Source organism: Schistocerca americana, chromosome 2, assembly GCF_021461395.2.
Source record: "Schistocerca americana isolate TAMUIC-IGC-003095 chromosome 2, iqSchAmer2.1, whole genome shotgun sequence".
Classification (NCBI taxonomy): domain Eukaryota; kingdom Metazoa; phylum Arthropoda; class Insecta; order Orthoptera; family Acrididae; genus Schistocerca; species Schistocerca americana.
The window spans coordinates 613,438,703-613,453,599 of NC_060120.1; the positions used below are offsets into that span (position 1 = coordinate 613,438,703).

Consider the following 14,897-nt stretch of genomic DNA (forward strand, 5'->3'; position numbering starts at 1 on the left):
TGAACCATTTAACCTGCTGCACTTATATAGTAATTTATCGACCTTAATCTTGAATTGTGTAAGTGACGTATTACCTAGCAGATGTGAGGCACTTTATCACTGGTACTCCAAACTGTACAAAGTCTTCCCGATAAGTGTTCTAAGGAACGTCTACTTGACCGACTGTATAAATAGACGCCGAAAAGCTAACCTGTCATTTCATTTCAAGATGAAACTTGTGCTTGCTTGTCTCCTACTCGCAGCGACGGCCGTCCAGGTGAGTCACCACATGACGAACTTGTCTTTTGTTAACGAGATAGAAAATTGTACAGAATTCTAGAACACGTTTCGTCCTAAAATATTACTGTCCCTTAGGCTGTATGACTGTGCTATCAAAACCAGCTTAGATTACTCCTCGTTGTGACATCACGAGCGTACCTGATGGTGCCTCCTCGTTCTAAACAGCATACAAGTATCTACCGTTCCAAAAAGCTTCAATCCAGTCGCCTACATGAAGGGACATTGCGAAAGTGCATGCTTTAGTTACTAAACCACAGAGTGCCACAAGATTTAAAACCTTTCGAAGACCGAGAAGCACTGCTGGCATCTATCCACAGTTATCTGTAGGCTTCGGGTTATCTGTAGGCTTCGGTATCTCTTGAACGAAGAGACTGATAAGTGTCTCAAGGTTGTTGAAAAAACATTGTTGTGAAATGTAAAAAAGTTTGTAGAAATGTTATTGTTATAGGCAGTAAGTCGCAACTGACCGTAAATGCCGGCCGCAGTGGCAGAGCGGTTCTAGGCGACCCAGTTTGGAACCGCGCGACCGCTACGGTCGCAGGTTCGAATCCTGCCTCGGGCATGGATGTGTGTGATGTCCTTAGGTTAGTTAGGTTTAAGTTGTTCTAAGTTCTAGGGGACTGATGACCTCAGCTGTTAAGTCCCATAGTGCTCAGAGCCATTTGAACCATTTTTTGACCGTAAATATAACAAAATGCGAAGAAAGAGAGTAAACATCATCGAATCATTTGAGTACAATAATAAAACGACAGAGCCAGTGACAGTGAGCAATGCTCATTTAATGCTACAACACTAGTTAACAGAGGTAAGTTACAGCCGAGCGTACGGAAAAGGCATGCCACGACATCTGTCTGATCCTGCATGAATTCTGTCAGAGTAGACATCCGTCGCAAATGGTCTCAGTAGTTTGACATTAATTACGTTCATGAAGAAGAAAAATACACATGGACAGTTCAGTATTGGTAGATGTGACGAACAGTTTCGTTCTTCAAACAAAATTATTCCAATGCTCAAGATATAAATGTCAAATATAGCCTACGTTCGGTTGTCAAAAATACTTTCGTCTTCATTTTGCTTCCGTGTATCCGAATACCACATTAGAGAAATTCCAAACTACTAACAGGCCGAATTTGGGGATTACATCCCTCCAGTATTCTCCACACCTATAAAATCTTGATCCGAACCATCCTCTGTTATGCCAGATCCGCCCCACCCAATTTCTGTTAAGTCCCTCCAGATCCTCGAACGCCGTGCACTCCGTCTCGCTTTCTGCATCCGTTTACCTTCCTCCACGTGGATCCTCTACCATCTAATCAAATTCCCACCTCTCCTTACTCACATCAAGCACCTCTGCATTTCTTACACTATCTGCAAACTAGATTCCAAGCATCACCAACCCTTGTATGCTGCCGTGCCTACACAAACACATCCCTCTATCCTCACATTTACACACACACACACACCATATCCTATGTCAACGCAACTTAACCAACTCCCTCTCCCAGACAATGACATCCGACAGGGTATTTATTTCTCCTACCAACCTGAACAATTCCCCATCCATCCCACGCCACGTCAGGGCTCCTCTCTCCTTTTCCCCCCTACACCCACCAGTGTCCCTTTCTTCTTGTGCCATTAGCTTCCCTACACACCATTACTCCTCCTCATCCTCTGTTCTCCCACTGTCTGCTTCCCACTATCCGCTTTCCCTTCTACATATCATCCCCATAGTTCCCCCCCCCTAACAGACCACTGTCTCCTTACCCCCCCCCCCCCCCTTTCCCGCCTCTGCCCCCCGACTTCTCTCCTGAACCTCTATGGAACATACTCGCTCCTCCCTGGATACTGTTTCACGTAGCGCAACTCCTTCAGACGTTAGGTGAAAGTGGAATGCTCCACTGTTTTTTTCGTAGAAGAATTTCACGTCATCGCAATGGTGGTCTTAAATTGTACATGTTTTTCGGCGTTTTAGCTGTCCGTCATTAATCTTTTTAACTAAAAACGTAAACAGTCCTCACACTTTTATCATTCTGTCACCTCTGTTATTTTTTATGAATACTCTCGGCTGAAAAGCGGAGTATTGTATCTTTGACAGGCCACCTCCCGCCCGTAGGAGGATGAAATAACAGTAAAGAAAAAAAGAAAGATAGTAATCTTATTAATATGAAACACTTGAAAACATTGGAGAGCATGCTTAAACATAAATGAAATGACTAAGTGCCCCAATGTTGCCAAAGTTCTGCTCGATTATAGTTATCTGTCAGTATTGTCGACAGCCTTTTGCACTCCGGGAATGAAAGCTGTAACCAGTGCTACCAGGTGTCATGGATCCTCTTTCGCCGGATGAAGTATACAGGTTCCTTTTGGAAGGAACCATTTCGAATTCGCCCTTTATCGTTTTAGGTAGCAAAAAACCTAAAAATGGATGGTCAAACGGTTTCAAATCTCACTCTTGCCAAAAGCGAATCCAGTGCGTGAACCACAGTACATCGGTTCCTGCTAAATTTTGTTATGTTACATATCCAACTTTAGTATCAAAATCATTGATTATATCAGTTATGGCATAAAACAACCACAAGAAAGAGTTACAGAAAGCGGAATGAAACCATGAACGGATGGAAAAACTACTTCATAGTGGATACAATATGTTTTTTTTTGTCGATTTCAAGTCATTGACTTACTACTGTACATCCCGTTGGTTATATTGTGTTTGTCATTTTGGTTTTTTTAATTACGTCTGTCTGTATGTTACAATTCTCACATTGTCATATGATATTTGTATTTCTGTTCTTTGACTATTGTTGTACTTATTGTATGATGTACGGTGTTTGCCCTTTAATGTTTTGTCATAATGTTGCTGTATAGTGCTGTTTATAATTCTGCTCCAATGTCAGTGTCATCACTGCCGTTGACTGGCTGGTGTTTGTCTAATTGCGCTTTTATTTTACTGTAACAGTCTGTTTATGTGTTAACTTCGTAATTTTGTGTTATTCTCCTTTTTGGCAATTATGTATCTTTGGCACTTTATAACCGTTTTAGCTGTATGGTCGTTATAACCCAAAGCCAAAATAAAGAAATTAAAAAAAATCATTCACGTATGATACAAGTTCACTCGTTTAATCTTCTAAGGTTAGCAGTGTAGTGCTGTCCACTAATAAAAACTACATGCCAAAATAAAATGTTCCACTAACGGCTAGAAGTAATACGTTATGTGTGTTCACTACAAATGGAGAAAAGATACGTAAATAGTAATCTAAAACGTAACATTCATAAAACTATCTCATCGACTGTAGGAGTATGTAGTTTAACTTGAAGAATACTGTACGTTTCATATTCAAAAGAAATCTTCGAACATCCGCAGTTATTTCAGTTAAACGAAGCAGTTATCCACTACACGACTCCATTACCAATTATTACCTTATCACATTCTCTCACATTTAGTTTTTGGCGAGTTCAACTTCAAATACACGTCACTAAGAAAATTTGGTAGCATGTTGTCAAAACCTTAGAGTTGGCGCGGTTCTTACGGTCAAAAATCGTGTTAAAGAAAAGCACTGTATGCAATAACGGAACTAAAACAACGATTCATGCTTGAAATAAAAAATAAATGGGTGTCAGCGTTGCATAGAAAATTTTATATTGTTGCCGATAAGTCGAAGTTTGTTTTAGAACGATTGATACTATATCTAGTAACATAAAATACGATGAACAGCAACTCAAGCAACAACTGCAAAATACACATCACAGTGTTGAACCCTCGATTAACATAACACAGATGAGCCAACAGAAGTCGAAACAATCCCGAAGAGGAAAAACCAGAGATACTGCAATATGGACATAAACATTTCGATACGAAATTAAAATAATGCAGTAGTTAACTTACAAGGGTAAATAAATTGCTTAACGCAATAATACCAAAATTATGTATATTTTCATTGTTCACTGCGCTCTGGTGACTCTGCTGTGAAATACGCTTTTAATATGCGATAGACTACAATAAGGATTAAGATACGATGGCGTGTCAGATAGCGACAGCTTGAAAAGTTCATAGCTTTGCCCAGAAAGAATGGAGTCTCAGTTTTGAAAGTACTGCTGAAACCTCCCTTTTCCTAATGGCCTACTGGATTTCGATATGATCGCGTATGCCTAATGAAATCTTACAATGAGTAAGGCTATCGTTCTCGAAGGAAAGTAATACCTGTACAACAGACACTTCTGAAGGAAGAATCTGATCTAAACCTAATCTAAATACTGAAGATAATTTTGAAATGGATAGAATATAGTGCAATTGCTCAAGAACCACACAGACTGCAAAAGGGTATCGCATAATGTTTAATACACAGAAAATACTGCTAATGCAAGAAAACTAATTAGCTAAAAAGGGGTAACTAAACGGTCGCCAGCCAACTAGGGCAATGAATCTCCAGAATGTTAAGAAAGGTAATGGCAAAGAAATTTAAGCAAATAATCACTAGCGTGGCAACAGAAGGTTCTAAAGTTTTTCCACAACACAGCAGTTCATGAGAAAATAAATGAATCATAAAGTACTGAGTTTGCAGTTTCTTATTCTGAAATATTAAATTTTGAAAACAAAGTTAGATGAAGTTACTGGTTAAACAAATGACTGGCTTAACTTGAACTTCGTTATGAAAAAATTATCTTCAGTAGCCTCAGTGTAACGTAAAGCAAAACTTAGAAAAAGGCAAGCTGTTTACTTTTGATTACTGAAATATTAAGCTAAATACAGAACAAATGAAATTTCGTACTCTTAATTTGTGCTGTATCTTTAGTTATTAGCTTTGCCAGTGAAAATTTACGTTACTTCAAGTGAGTGAAGTTAATACTCAAAATTGTAAATTAGTTAAGGCCCTGTTATGCAATACAAGACTGAACAGTTACTGAGGCAGAAAATTTAGACTGAAATTGGTCATTAGCAAACAAACAAAACTTGCAATAAATAGTTAACCAATTTTCATATTTTTACGACACTCAGTGACTGCGTGGAAAGGAAGGGACCCCGGCCGATAATAATGTCTGAGGACAGTGACAAAACAGGAACCCTACAAGTTTTAACTATTGCAGGTTACTATTCAAGTTAGGCACACTTTGTGAAAGAAATTCCACTGGGTAATGCCTCTACAGTGTTAGTTATATTTCGCCACTTTACAGTCTTATAATGTTGTAGATGTGCGTTGACGAAGAATCTACCTGACGACAATGCTGAGCGGCCATTGTTGCTGCTGTTGGTTGAGAACCACGCGTCGTCTCCAGCGCCACGGGTAATTATGGGACAGGCAGTAGTTAGAACTGGAGCTTCCTCCACCTGTCCACTGCTACCCAGCTAACAATGCTCGCGGTTTAACGAATTAGGTGCGCCTACACTGTTGCGATCATAGCTGCACACCGCGTCCGCGGAAGCGCGCCACAGAAACTTCCACACTCTTTCATGACTCAAACTGGTAAGCTTGCTCTCTGCTCGCAGCGAAACAGAGTCCATACGCAAATATGAACAATGGCACAGCTACTGCCATCTCATCGTTGCTATCGATACATTGGCTATTGCCCAGCAATTTACAATACAATGCTTTATATATATTCACCAATAAATACACTATTACGTCCATTACATAATAACTATAGTGCGTGTAACAAATCCTACAGTTGCGTAAGAAGTACAAGTTATCGACGGATATTACACGCCTACAATGTTTGAAAAAAATGGTGCAGAAGGTACTTTATTTGCATTTCTGGTGTTACACAGCTTTATTCGACGTATCCTCCCGCCTGCATCCCCCAAATCGATGCATTGTTACAGTGTTAATGCCTCTCTCAAAGTCTATTAAAAAATAAATGTGTGGCACGATCATACCTGTTCTCAGCAGCACGTTTGGCGTCTTCAGTGTCGTCAGAATGACGACCCTTCGATGTTTCTTCAGGCTAGGAAACAGATGGTAGTACAAAGGAGTCAGGTCTGGTGAACAGAGAAGGTGGTCGACCTATTAGGAACCCAGGATCTCGGTTTGTCCGTCACAATTTCCGATGTGCGCGAGGAGCACTCTATTGCAAGAAAAAGATCACACGAAGATTTCCTTGCCATTTTCTCTTAATTGCCTCCTTTGTCTGGTCCCTGGTTACTCTACTTTCTTGGAGCGAGTAGTCCGTTGTCCGAATACCTAATTTTTCCCAGAAAACTGACGCGACGACCTTTTTGGCCTGAATATATTTTTTCTATGCTGTTCTGCAGCTATTCATTGTACAAAATGCATTGTAGTGATAGCCCACCCCAGCTCCTTTTTTGTATATGGTTTTTATTTATAGCTGTCCGCCTCCGTCGCTGAGTGGTCAACGCTACTCACTGGCACGTGGGGACCTTGGTTTGATTCTCGGTAGGGTCGGAGATTTTACCCGCTTACGAACTGGATGTTGTGTTGTGCACATCATTATTTCACTATCATCGACGTTCAAGTCGCCAAACTGCTGTTAAATAATATTTGCCCTAGGCGGCCGAACAACCCCGGACGGGGTCTCCCGGCCAATAATGTGCGTTGTTTAGCACTGGCAACGGCCTTGCCGCAGTGGATACACCGATTCCCATTAGATCACAGAAGTTAAGCGATGTTGGGCGTGGCCGACACTTGGATGGGTGACCATCCAAGCCGCAATCCTCTGTTCCCATTTTTCTGAGCGCACTCAGACTCCTGATGCCAATTGAGGAGCTACTCGACCGAATAATAGCGGCCCCGGTCAAAGAAAACCATCATGACGACGGTGAGAGCGATGTGCTGACCACACGCCCCTCCTATCCGCATCCTCAGTTGAGGATCACACAGCGGTCGGACGGTACCGATGGGCCACTTACGGCGTGCAGACGGAGTGCTTCATTTAACACTACCGGTCTCGAGCATGGCTCATTTTCAAGCGGTACGCAGCAAGACCGCAAATGCTATTTTTCGGATAAGATGTACTTTTGTTTTATGATCAGGGGCGAGCAACATGTATTCGTCTGAGGACGTTGCTGCAGCGTATATGAAGTGTAGCGGAATTAAGCACCGAAAAGTAGGCAAGGGGTTAGTGTGGCGTTAGTGTCTTTATGTCGAGCGTGCGGTAAATACGGAAACGTCAACTACGGCGACGTTATTATCAAATGTGGCCAAACAGGACGAACATGGTGTTATTCTTTCCTTGGGTGACGAAGGGGAAACACCAGTAGGCATCCATCGGAGAATGACGAACACGTATGGAGCAGTAAGTCTATCCAAACCATCATTATGGAACGGTGCGACAAATTCCTTGCTGATGGCGATTCAACGCAACACGTCGGTCGATCTGGGAAGGATCAGGAATTACGCCTACTCAAGAGGAGGACACTCGAGCGCATGCCCTATAGTCCTGATCTCTCCCCATGCCATTATCAGGCTGAAGGTCCCTTTAAAAAGGCCTTGAAGGATCGACGAATCCTGTCGGACGGGGACGTGCAGCAGACGTTTACGGACTTCTTCACGCAGCAGGACACGGCGTCTTATCAAATAAGTATCTTCTACATGGTGCGACGGTGGGACGATTGCGTCAGTGCTCACGGCGATTTTGCCTGATTGGTTTACCGATTCTGCTCTTTTGTACTACGAACGGAAACTTTCTAATAGTCCCTTACATATTTGTACATGGTCCTTATATTATAACGGCCATATACAAATATAACATAGAAGTGCATCCTATTTGAAAAAACAGCGTTTATGACTTATTTCGTATGGACCAGGACGATGACATAGAATGGCAAGATGAGTAAAGTTAAATAAAAACGTTAAAAATTTTATTGAGCTCGTATCAATATAAAATCCGAGTGAACTAAGAAATGAGAACAAAACGAAAGAAAACACTCTCCAAGCTTAAGTGGAAAGCGGTGCAAAGATAGGAATGCGATCACGAGCATGTGTAACATTACACGTGAATAGGCAATGCAACGAACCAACATAAACACCAGAGTAAGTAAATCGCTGTGTAGGGACTCGAGAGGTCTAAGAAAGCGCCGAGTGGTGGCGCTAGGAGCGGAATAGAAGTACATAGACATACGTTTAATAAAATAGAGGGGGAAGCGGTTAAAATAAATACAGATAACATCATAAAAAATAAACAGGTTGGATTTTGGACAGCCAGTGGTAATGATACACGTAAAACTAAAACTAGGTATAATACTTAAAAAGGAAGGGTAATATAGAAAAGTGGAGTATATGAATGTGCACTAAACCACCAAAGAAACTGACATAGGCAAGTGTATTCAAATACAGAGATCGTGTGTAAACAGGCAGAACATGGCGCTGCGGTCGGCAACGCTTAAATAAGATAAGTATCTGGCGCAGTTGTTAGATCGCTTGTTGCTGCTACAGCGGCTGGTTATCAAGATCTAAGTGAGTTTCAACGTGTGTTATAGTAGGCGCTAGAGCGATGCGATACAGCATCTCAGAGGTAGCAATGAAGTGGGAATTTTCCCGTACGACCATTTCACGAGCGTGCCGTAAATATCAGGAATCCGGTAAAACATTAAACCTCTGACACCGCTGTGGCCGGAAAAAGACCTTGCAAGAACGGGACCAACGACAACTAAGGAGAATCGTTCAACTCATTCAACGTGACAGAAGTGCAACTCTTATACAAATTGCTAAAGATTTCAATGCTAGGCAGTCAACAAGTGTCAGCGTGCGAATCATTCACCGAAACATCGTCGACATGGGCTTTCGGAACCTAAGGTCCACTCGTGTGTCCTTGATGACCGCACAACACGCTACTTTACGCCTCTCCTGGGCTCGTCAACACCGACATTGGACTATTGATGACTCTAAACATGTAGCCTGGGCGGACGAGTCTCATTTCAAACTGTATCGAGTGGGTGGACGTGCACGGGTATGGAGACTACAACATGAATCCATGGATCTTGCATATCAGTAGAGAACTGTCCAAGATGGTGCGGCTCTGTAATGGTGTGGGGCGTGTGCATTTGGAGTGATATGTGACCCCTGATATGTCTGGATACGACTCTGACAGGTGACACGTATGTAAGCATTCTATCTGATCACCTGCATCCATTCATGTCCAGTGTGCTTTCCGACGGACTTGGACAATTCCAGCAGGACAATGTGACAACCCACATGTCCAGAATTGCTACAGCGTGGCTCCAGGAAGACTCTTCCGAGTTTAAACACTTCGCTGGCCGCCAAACTCCCCAGATATGAACATTATTGAGCGTATCTGGAATGCCTTGCAACGTGCTGTTCAGAAGAGATCTCTCTCCCCCTCCCCCCCCCCCCCCCTCCCCTCGTACTGTTACGGGTTTGAGGCAGCCCTGCAGGACTGGTGATGTCAATTCCCTCCAGCACTACTTCAGATATTAGTCGAGTGCATGTCACGTCCTGTTGTGGCACTTCTCTGTGCTCGCGAGGGCTACATGATATTAGGCAGGTGTACCAGTTTCTTTGGCCTTCAGTGTATAGTAAGAGTATAATAAAGTAAGCAAAATTAAATGCTCAGCATAAGAAAACCATTGAATAGTGAATTTAAAATTTTTGAGACGAAAGGAAGGTGTTACCGGGAAAAAAATGTAGACGGGAAGGAGGAGGGAGAGGGGAGGAGAAGGGAAATAAGGAATGGAGGGAAGTGAGTAATTTGTTATTAAACACCAGAAACGCAGTTCACCTGCAAAAAGTAGCAGACTTAGTATTTAAAATTAGAGCACGATCGTAGTGTTTGTTGGAATATCGTTTGAATTGAAGCAAGTTCTCTATAATTATCAATATTGAACGGCACAGATACCTTCATTCATTCACTATATGACGCAGTGATTTCGTGTTGTGTACGTATACCTCAACCGCAAGCTGCATAATTACGTGTGTGTGCAGGACGGCCACGGCAGATATGCTCGCCGCCTGCCCGCTTCCGTGGGCAGTGGAGCGCGGGCGGTCAGGCCGATCCACTACGTGAAGATGGACAACGAGAAAGGTGAGTGTCCTGGCTGGCAGCAACAACTCCTCGCCACAGCACAGGCGTGGGAAACTGTACTATAATAGGAAAGAGTAACGTAAAGTCGCACGACATAGTTCGCTGGGAGACCCCAAGGGATAAGTTCAGCCAGCAAGTCGGAAAGGGTTGACTTCCGACGCACATGTGGCCCCTTTCTTGCGGATACACTATGTGGTCAAAAGTATCCGGACACCTGGCTGATAATGTTGGAATTCAGTATGACGTTGGCCCACCCTTAGCCTTGATGACAGCTTCCAATCTCGCAGGCATAGGTCCAATCAGGTGGTGGAAGATTTCTTGGGGAATGGCAGCCCATTCTTCACGGAGTGCTGCACTGAGGAGAGGTATCGATGTCGGCCGGTGAGGCCTGGCACGAAGTCGACGTTCCAAAACATTGCAAAGGTGTTTTATAGGATTCAGGTCAGGACTCTATGCAGGCCAGTCCATTACAGGGATGTTATCGTCGTGTAATCACTCCGCCACAGGCCGTGCGTTATGAACAGGTGCTCTATCGTGTTGAAAGATGCAATCGTCGTCCCCGAATTGCTCTTCAGCAGTGGGAAGCAAGAAGGTGCTTAAAACATCAATGTAAGTGAGAAAACGTTTAGGAAATGTTACCAATTACGTTCAAAGTTTATTGGAAACCGCTAAGTGCTCTCATTAACAAACACTGGGTGGATGTAGTAGTCTGAGTAGTTTCCGTTCCGATTTGAGCAAAAGCTAGTTTTTCACGCATTTAGATGACGCCATATCTCCTGAATTATGTGTCGTACAATGATATAACTTTGCTGGTACGGTACATTCAGCGGTACTACCTACAAAATGAGTTGCGAACAGAGTTAGTAGTAAAGTAAAAAATTAAAAACTTCTTACGTGTTACGAAGTTTTATTGCATGAACAGCAAAAATGTTCGATAAACTTTATTCGTTTCACCATTTTGGGGGGAATGTCAGCGAGAAAAAGATTCGTATAAAGTTTGTTGGAATTCCCTAAGTCTTCTCACTCTGGAATACTCGGCGAGTAAAGTCCATGTATTTGCGCGCCATCTGTTACGCTGCTTCGAGACATATACACACTTTCTAGCTGTTATACTTGTCTTAGGTACTGTGTTAGATCTTTAACAAAAGATTCTACGTCTTAATGAGTAGTTTACGAAAGCATTTTTCATTTTTAAAGTCGGTCAATACTTGTATAAAAATGAACATGAACAGTCACAACAGCAAGAAACTCCTTTTTTTTATGAGGTTACCGGTTTCGGTCTGTTTCAGACCATCTTCAGACCTGCCACCATGATAGTAGCCGGTGGCGGTGAAAAGAGCAGGCGTTATGTTCCACGAACTCCCCAAGTGCATGAAGATAGCGTTCGTGGGGACATAGCGCTTTCTCTTTCTACCGCCACCTGCTACCATCATCGTGGCAAGTCTGAAGTTGGTGTGAAACGGACCGAAACCGGTAACCTCACAAAAAAAGAAGTTTCTTGCTGTTGTGACTGTTGATGTTCATTTCTACGCAATAAAAAAATCGCTGTTCTCCAAGAGTATAGTTCTCAAAAATTACCAATAATTTTATGAAATAATGAAAATCATATTTTTTGTGGCCCCATGGAAACCATTAGATAGGCAACCTGCAACTGGCACCCTGAGCTGTGAACCGGTTTAACTGTTTAGTACTATAGATCTCGCACTTACGTTTACACTGCTCTTGTTATCAATGTGTAACCTCTTGCTGAAGCTGGCTACGTAATGTCACGAAGTCGGCACTAGAAGCTTGGTCTGTTGGGAGAAGTCAACAGATGTCTTAAGACAGGAAAAGAAAGTCTGTAGTTTTTGAGTCATAGACCGACGAAAACTAGGCGAGTCACTGCCACGAAGAACATAGCGTATAGAAATTAAGATCGACGCCATGTCGATAGTCGAAAACGTACTAGCGTGTTAAGGAGCGAACGATACGTCTTGCATGTAACGTTACATCAGATCAGTACCGACGAACAAAGACAAAAGTGTCTCAAACATAACGGACACAATCAGATTACCGATTCAAAGTCCAGGTTCAAGTTGTATTTGAGAATCGGAGTACGGAGGTTCGAATGACAAGCTACGTACCACTCCTTCAGCTGCAGGATGCCATATTCATCCCGTAGCATGCCAGCGGCCATCCCCACATGATGTTTTCGAAGTACGACTGTTAATATTTTTAAAAATATCGCGAATATGATATATCGATATGTAAAGGACGTAACTATCGCCCCCCGATATATCGAAAAAATAATCTATATACCAGAGTCGATGGAAAAGATATCGACGTACCGGCCAATAAAAATATCGGCTGCACGTTGAAAATATACTGCCGGTTTTAGAGCTGTACATTTAAGTAATGATTTATTATTAGATGTTCTGCACGTCAACAAGCTAGCATCCTGCTTATCTCCACTGGAGCAAGAATTCAAAGGAAAACGATGCTGGTTCACGCTTGGCGACATTCACTTTGCTAATAATGGCAACTGCATGTAAGTGGCACAATAAAAGGTGATCGATAAGTATATCGTTCCGCTTCGTCACAAATCGAATTTGTTCGGAAACATCATGTCGACTTCTCTGTGTTTCCATTTCTGCAAACGCCAGGACTTAGCAGTGGCAGTGTTAAAATTGTGTGGTGAAGTTAAACGATGCAGTTTCCGTTGGTAGCGCCGAGCGTCGATTACGTCAGTATTTTCCCTTGCACGTCTCTGCCCACAGCAAAGACCAGTCCTGTAATTTGGATTTTTATTTATCATTTTCAGCAACTGTTTTGAAGGATACTGATCTGAAGAAGCAGAACACTAATTGCATTAAAAATTGTTTCAAGATTTTAAACATGGCTGAAACAGCAACAGTTGAAATTCTTTAAGTTCATACCCGTGGTCTATGGGTAGCGTCTTTGATTCATAATCAAAACGTCTTCGGTTCCGGGTTCGATCCCCGCCACTGCCTAAATTTTGATAAATAATCAGCATTGGCGGCCGAAGACTTCCGGCATAAGAAGTCAGCCTCATTCTGCCAACGGCCTTGTCAAAGAGGGCGGAGGAGCGGATAGGGGTTCAGGGCACTCTCTTGTCCTAGGGGTGGGAAATTGTCCCTAAAGGCGGAAGAATCAGCAATGATCAACGACATGAGGATGCAGAAGGCAATGGAAACCACTGCATTAAAGACACTTAACGTGTATCCACAGGACATGTGGCCTGTAATTGAAGAAGTGTCATGATGATCTCTCCATTGGCAAAAGATTCCGGAACAGTCCCCCATCCGGATCTCCGGAAGGGGACTGCCAAGGGGGAGGTTACCATGAGAAGAAGATTGAATAATCAACGAAAGGATAACGTTCTACGAGTCGGGGCGTGGAATGTCAGATGCTTGAACGTGGTAGAGAAACTAGAAAATCTGAAAAGGGAAATGCAAAGGCTCAATCTAGATATAGTAGGGGTCAGTGAAGTGAAGTGGAAGGAAGACGAGGATTTCTGGTCAGATGAGTATCGGGTAATATCAACAGCAGCAGAAAATGGTATAACAGGTGTAGGGTTTGTTATGAATAGGAAGGTAGGGCAGAGGGTGTGTTACTGTGAACAGTTCAGTGACCGGGTTGTTCTAATCAGAATCGACAGCAGACCAACACCGACAACGATAGTTCAGGTATACATGCCGACGTCGCAAGCTGAAGACTAACAGACAGAGAAAGTGTATGAGGATATTGAAAAGGGTAATGCAGTATGTAAAGGGGGACGAAAATCTAATAGTCATGGGCGACTGGAATGCAGTTGTAGGGGAAGGAGTAGAAGAAAAGGTTACAGGAGAATATGGGCTTGGGACAAGGAATGAAAAAGGAGAAAGACTAATTGAGTTCTGTAACAAGTTTCAACTAGTAATAGCGAATACCCTGTTCAAGAATCACAAGAGAAGGAGGTATACTTGGAAAAGGCCGGGAGATACGGGAAGATTTCAATTAGATTACATCATGGTCAGACAGAGATTCCGAAATCAGATACTGGATTTTAAGGCGTACCCAGGAGCAGATATAGACTCAGATCACAATATAGTAGTGATGAAGAGCAGGCTGAAGTTCAAGACATTAGTCAGGAAGAATCAATACGCAAAGAAGTGGGATACGGAAGTAATAAGGAATGACGAGATACGTTTGAAGTTCTCTATCGCTATAGATACAGCAATAAGGAAAAGCGCAGTAGGCAGTACAGTTGAAGAGGAATGGACGTCTCTAAAAAGGGCCATCACAGAAGTTGGGAAGGAAAACATAGGTACAAAGAAGGTAGCTGCAAAGAAACCATGGGTAACAGAAGAAATACTTCAGTTGATTGATGACAGGAGGAAGTACAAACACGTTGCGGGAAAATCAGGAATACAGAAATACAAGTTGCTGAGGAATGAAATAAATAGGAAGTGCAGGGAAGCTAAGACGAAATGGCTGCAGAAAAAATGTGAACACATCGAAAAAGATATGATTGTCGGAAGGACAGACTCAGCATAAAGGAAAGTCAAAACAACCTTTGGTGACATTAAAAGCAACGATGGTAACATTAAGAGTGCAACGGGAATTCCACTGTTAAATGCAGAGGAGAG

General features: G+C 42.6%; 1 protein-coding gene across 1 annotated transcript in view; it reads left to right on the top strand.

Moving 5' to 3' along the window:
• The first annotated feature begins 202 nt into the window (after positions 1-202).
• The window catches only part of LOC124596330 (collagenase-like), a 60,196-nt gene continuing 45,501 nt past the window's right edge, over positions 203-14,897 (top strand). Inside the window, exons 1-2 of the mRNA XM_047135433.1 lie at positions 203-256; positions 10,170-10,269. Of these exons, the coding sequence (XP_046991389.1) occupies positions 209-256; positions 10,170-10,269 (148 nt within the window). The 5' untranslated portion in view covers positions 203-208. The remainder of the gene's footprint in view (positions 257-10,169; positions 10,270-14,897) is intronic.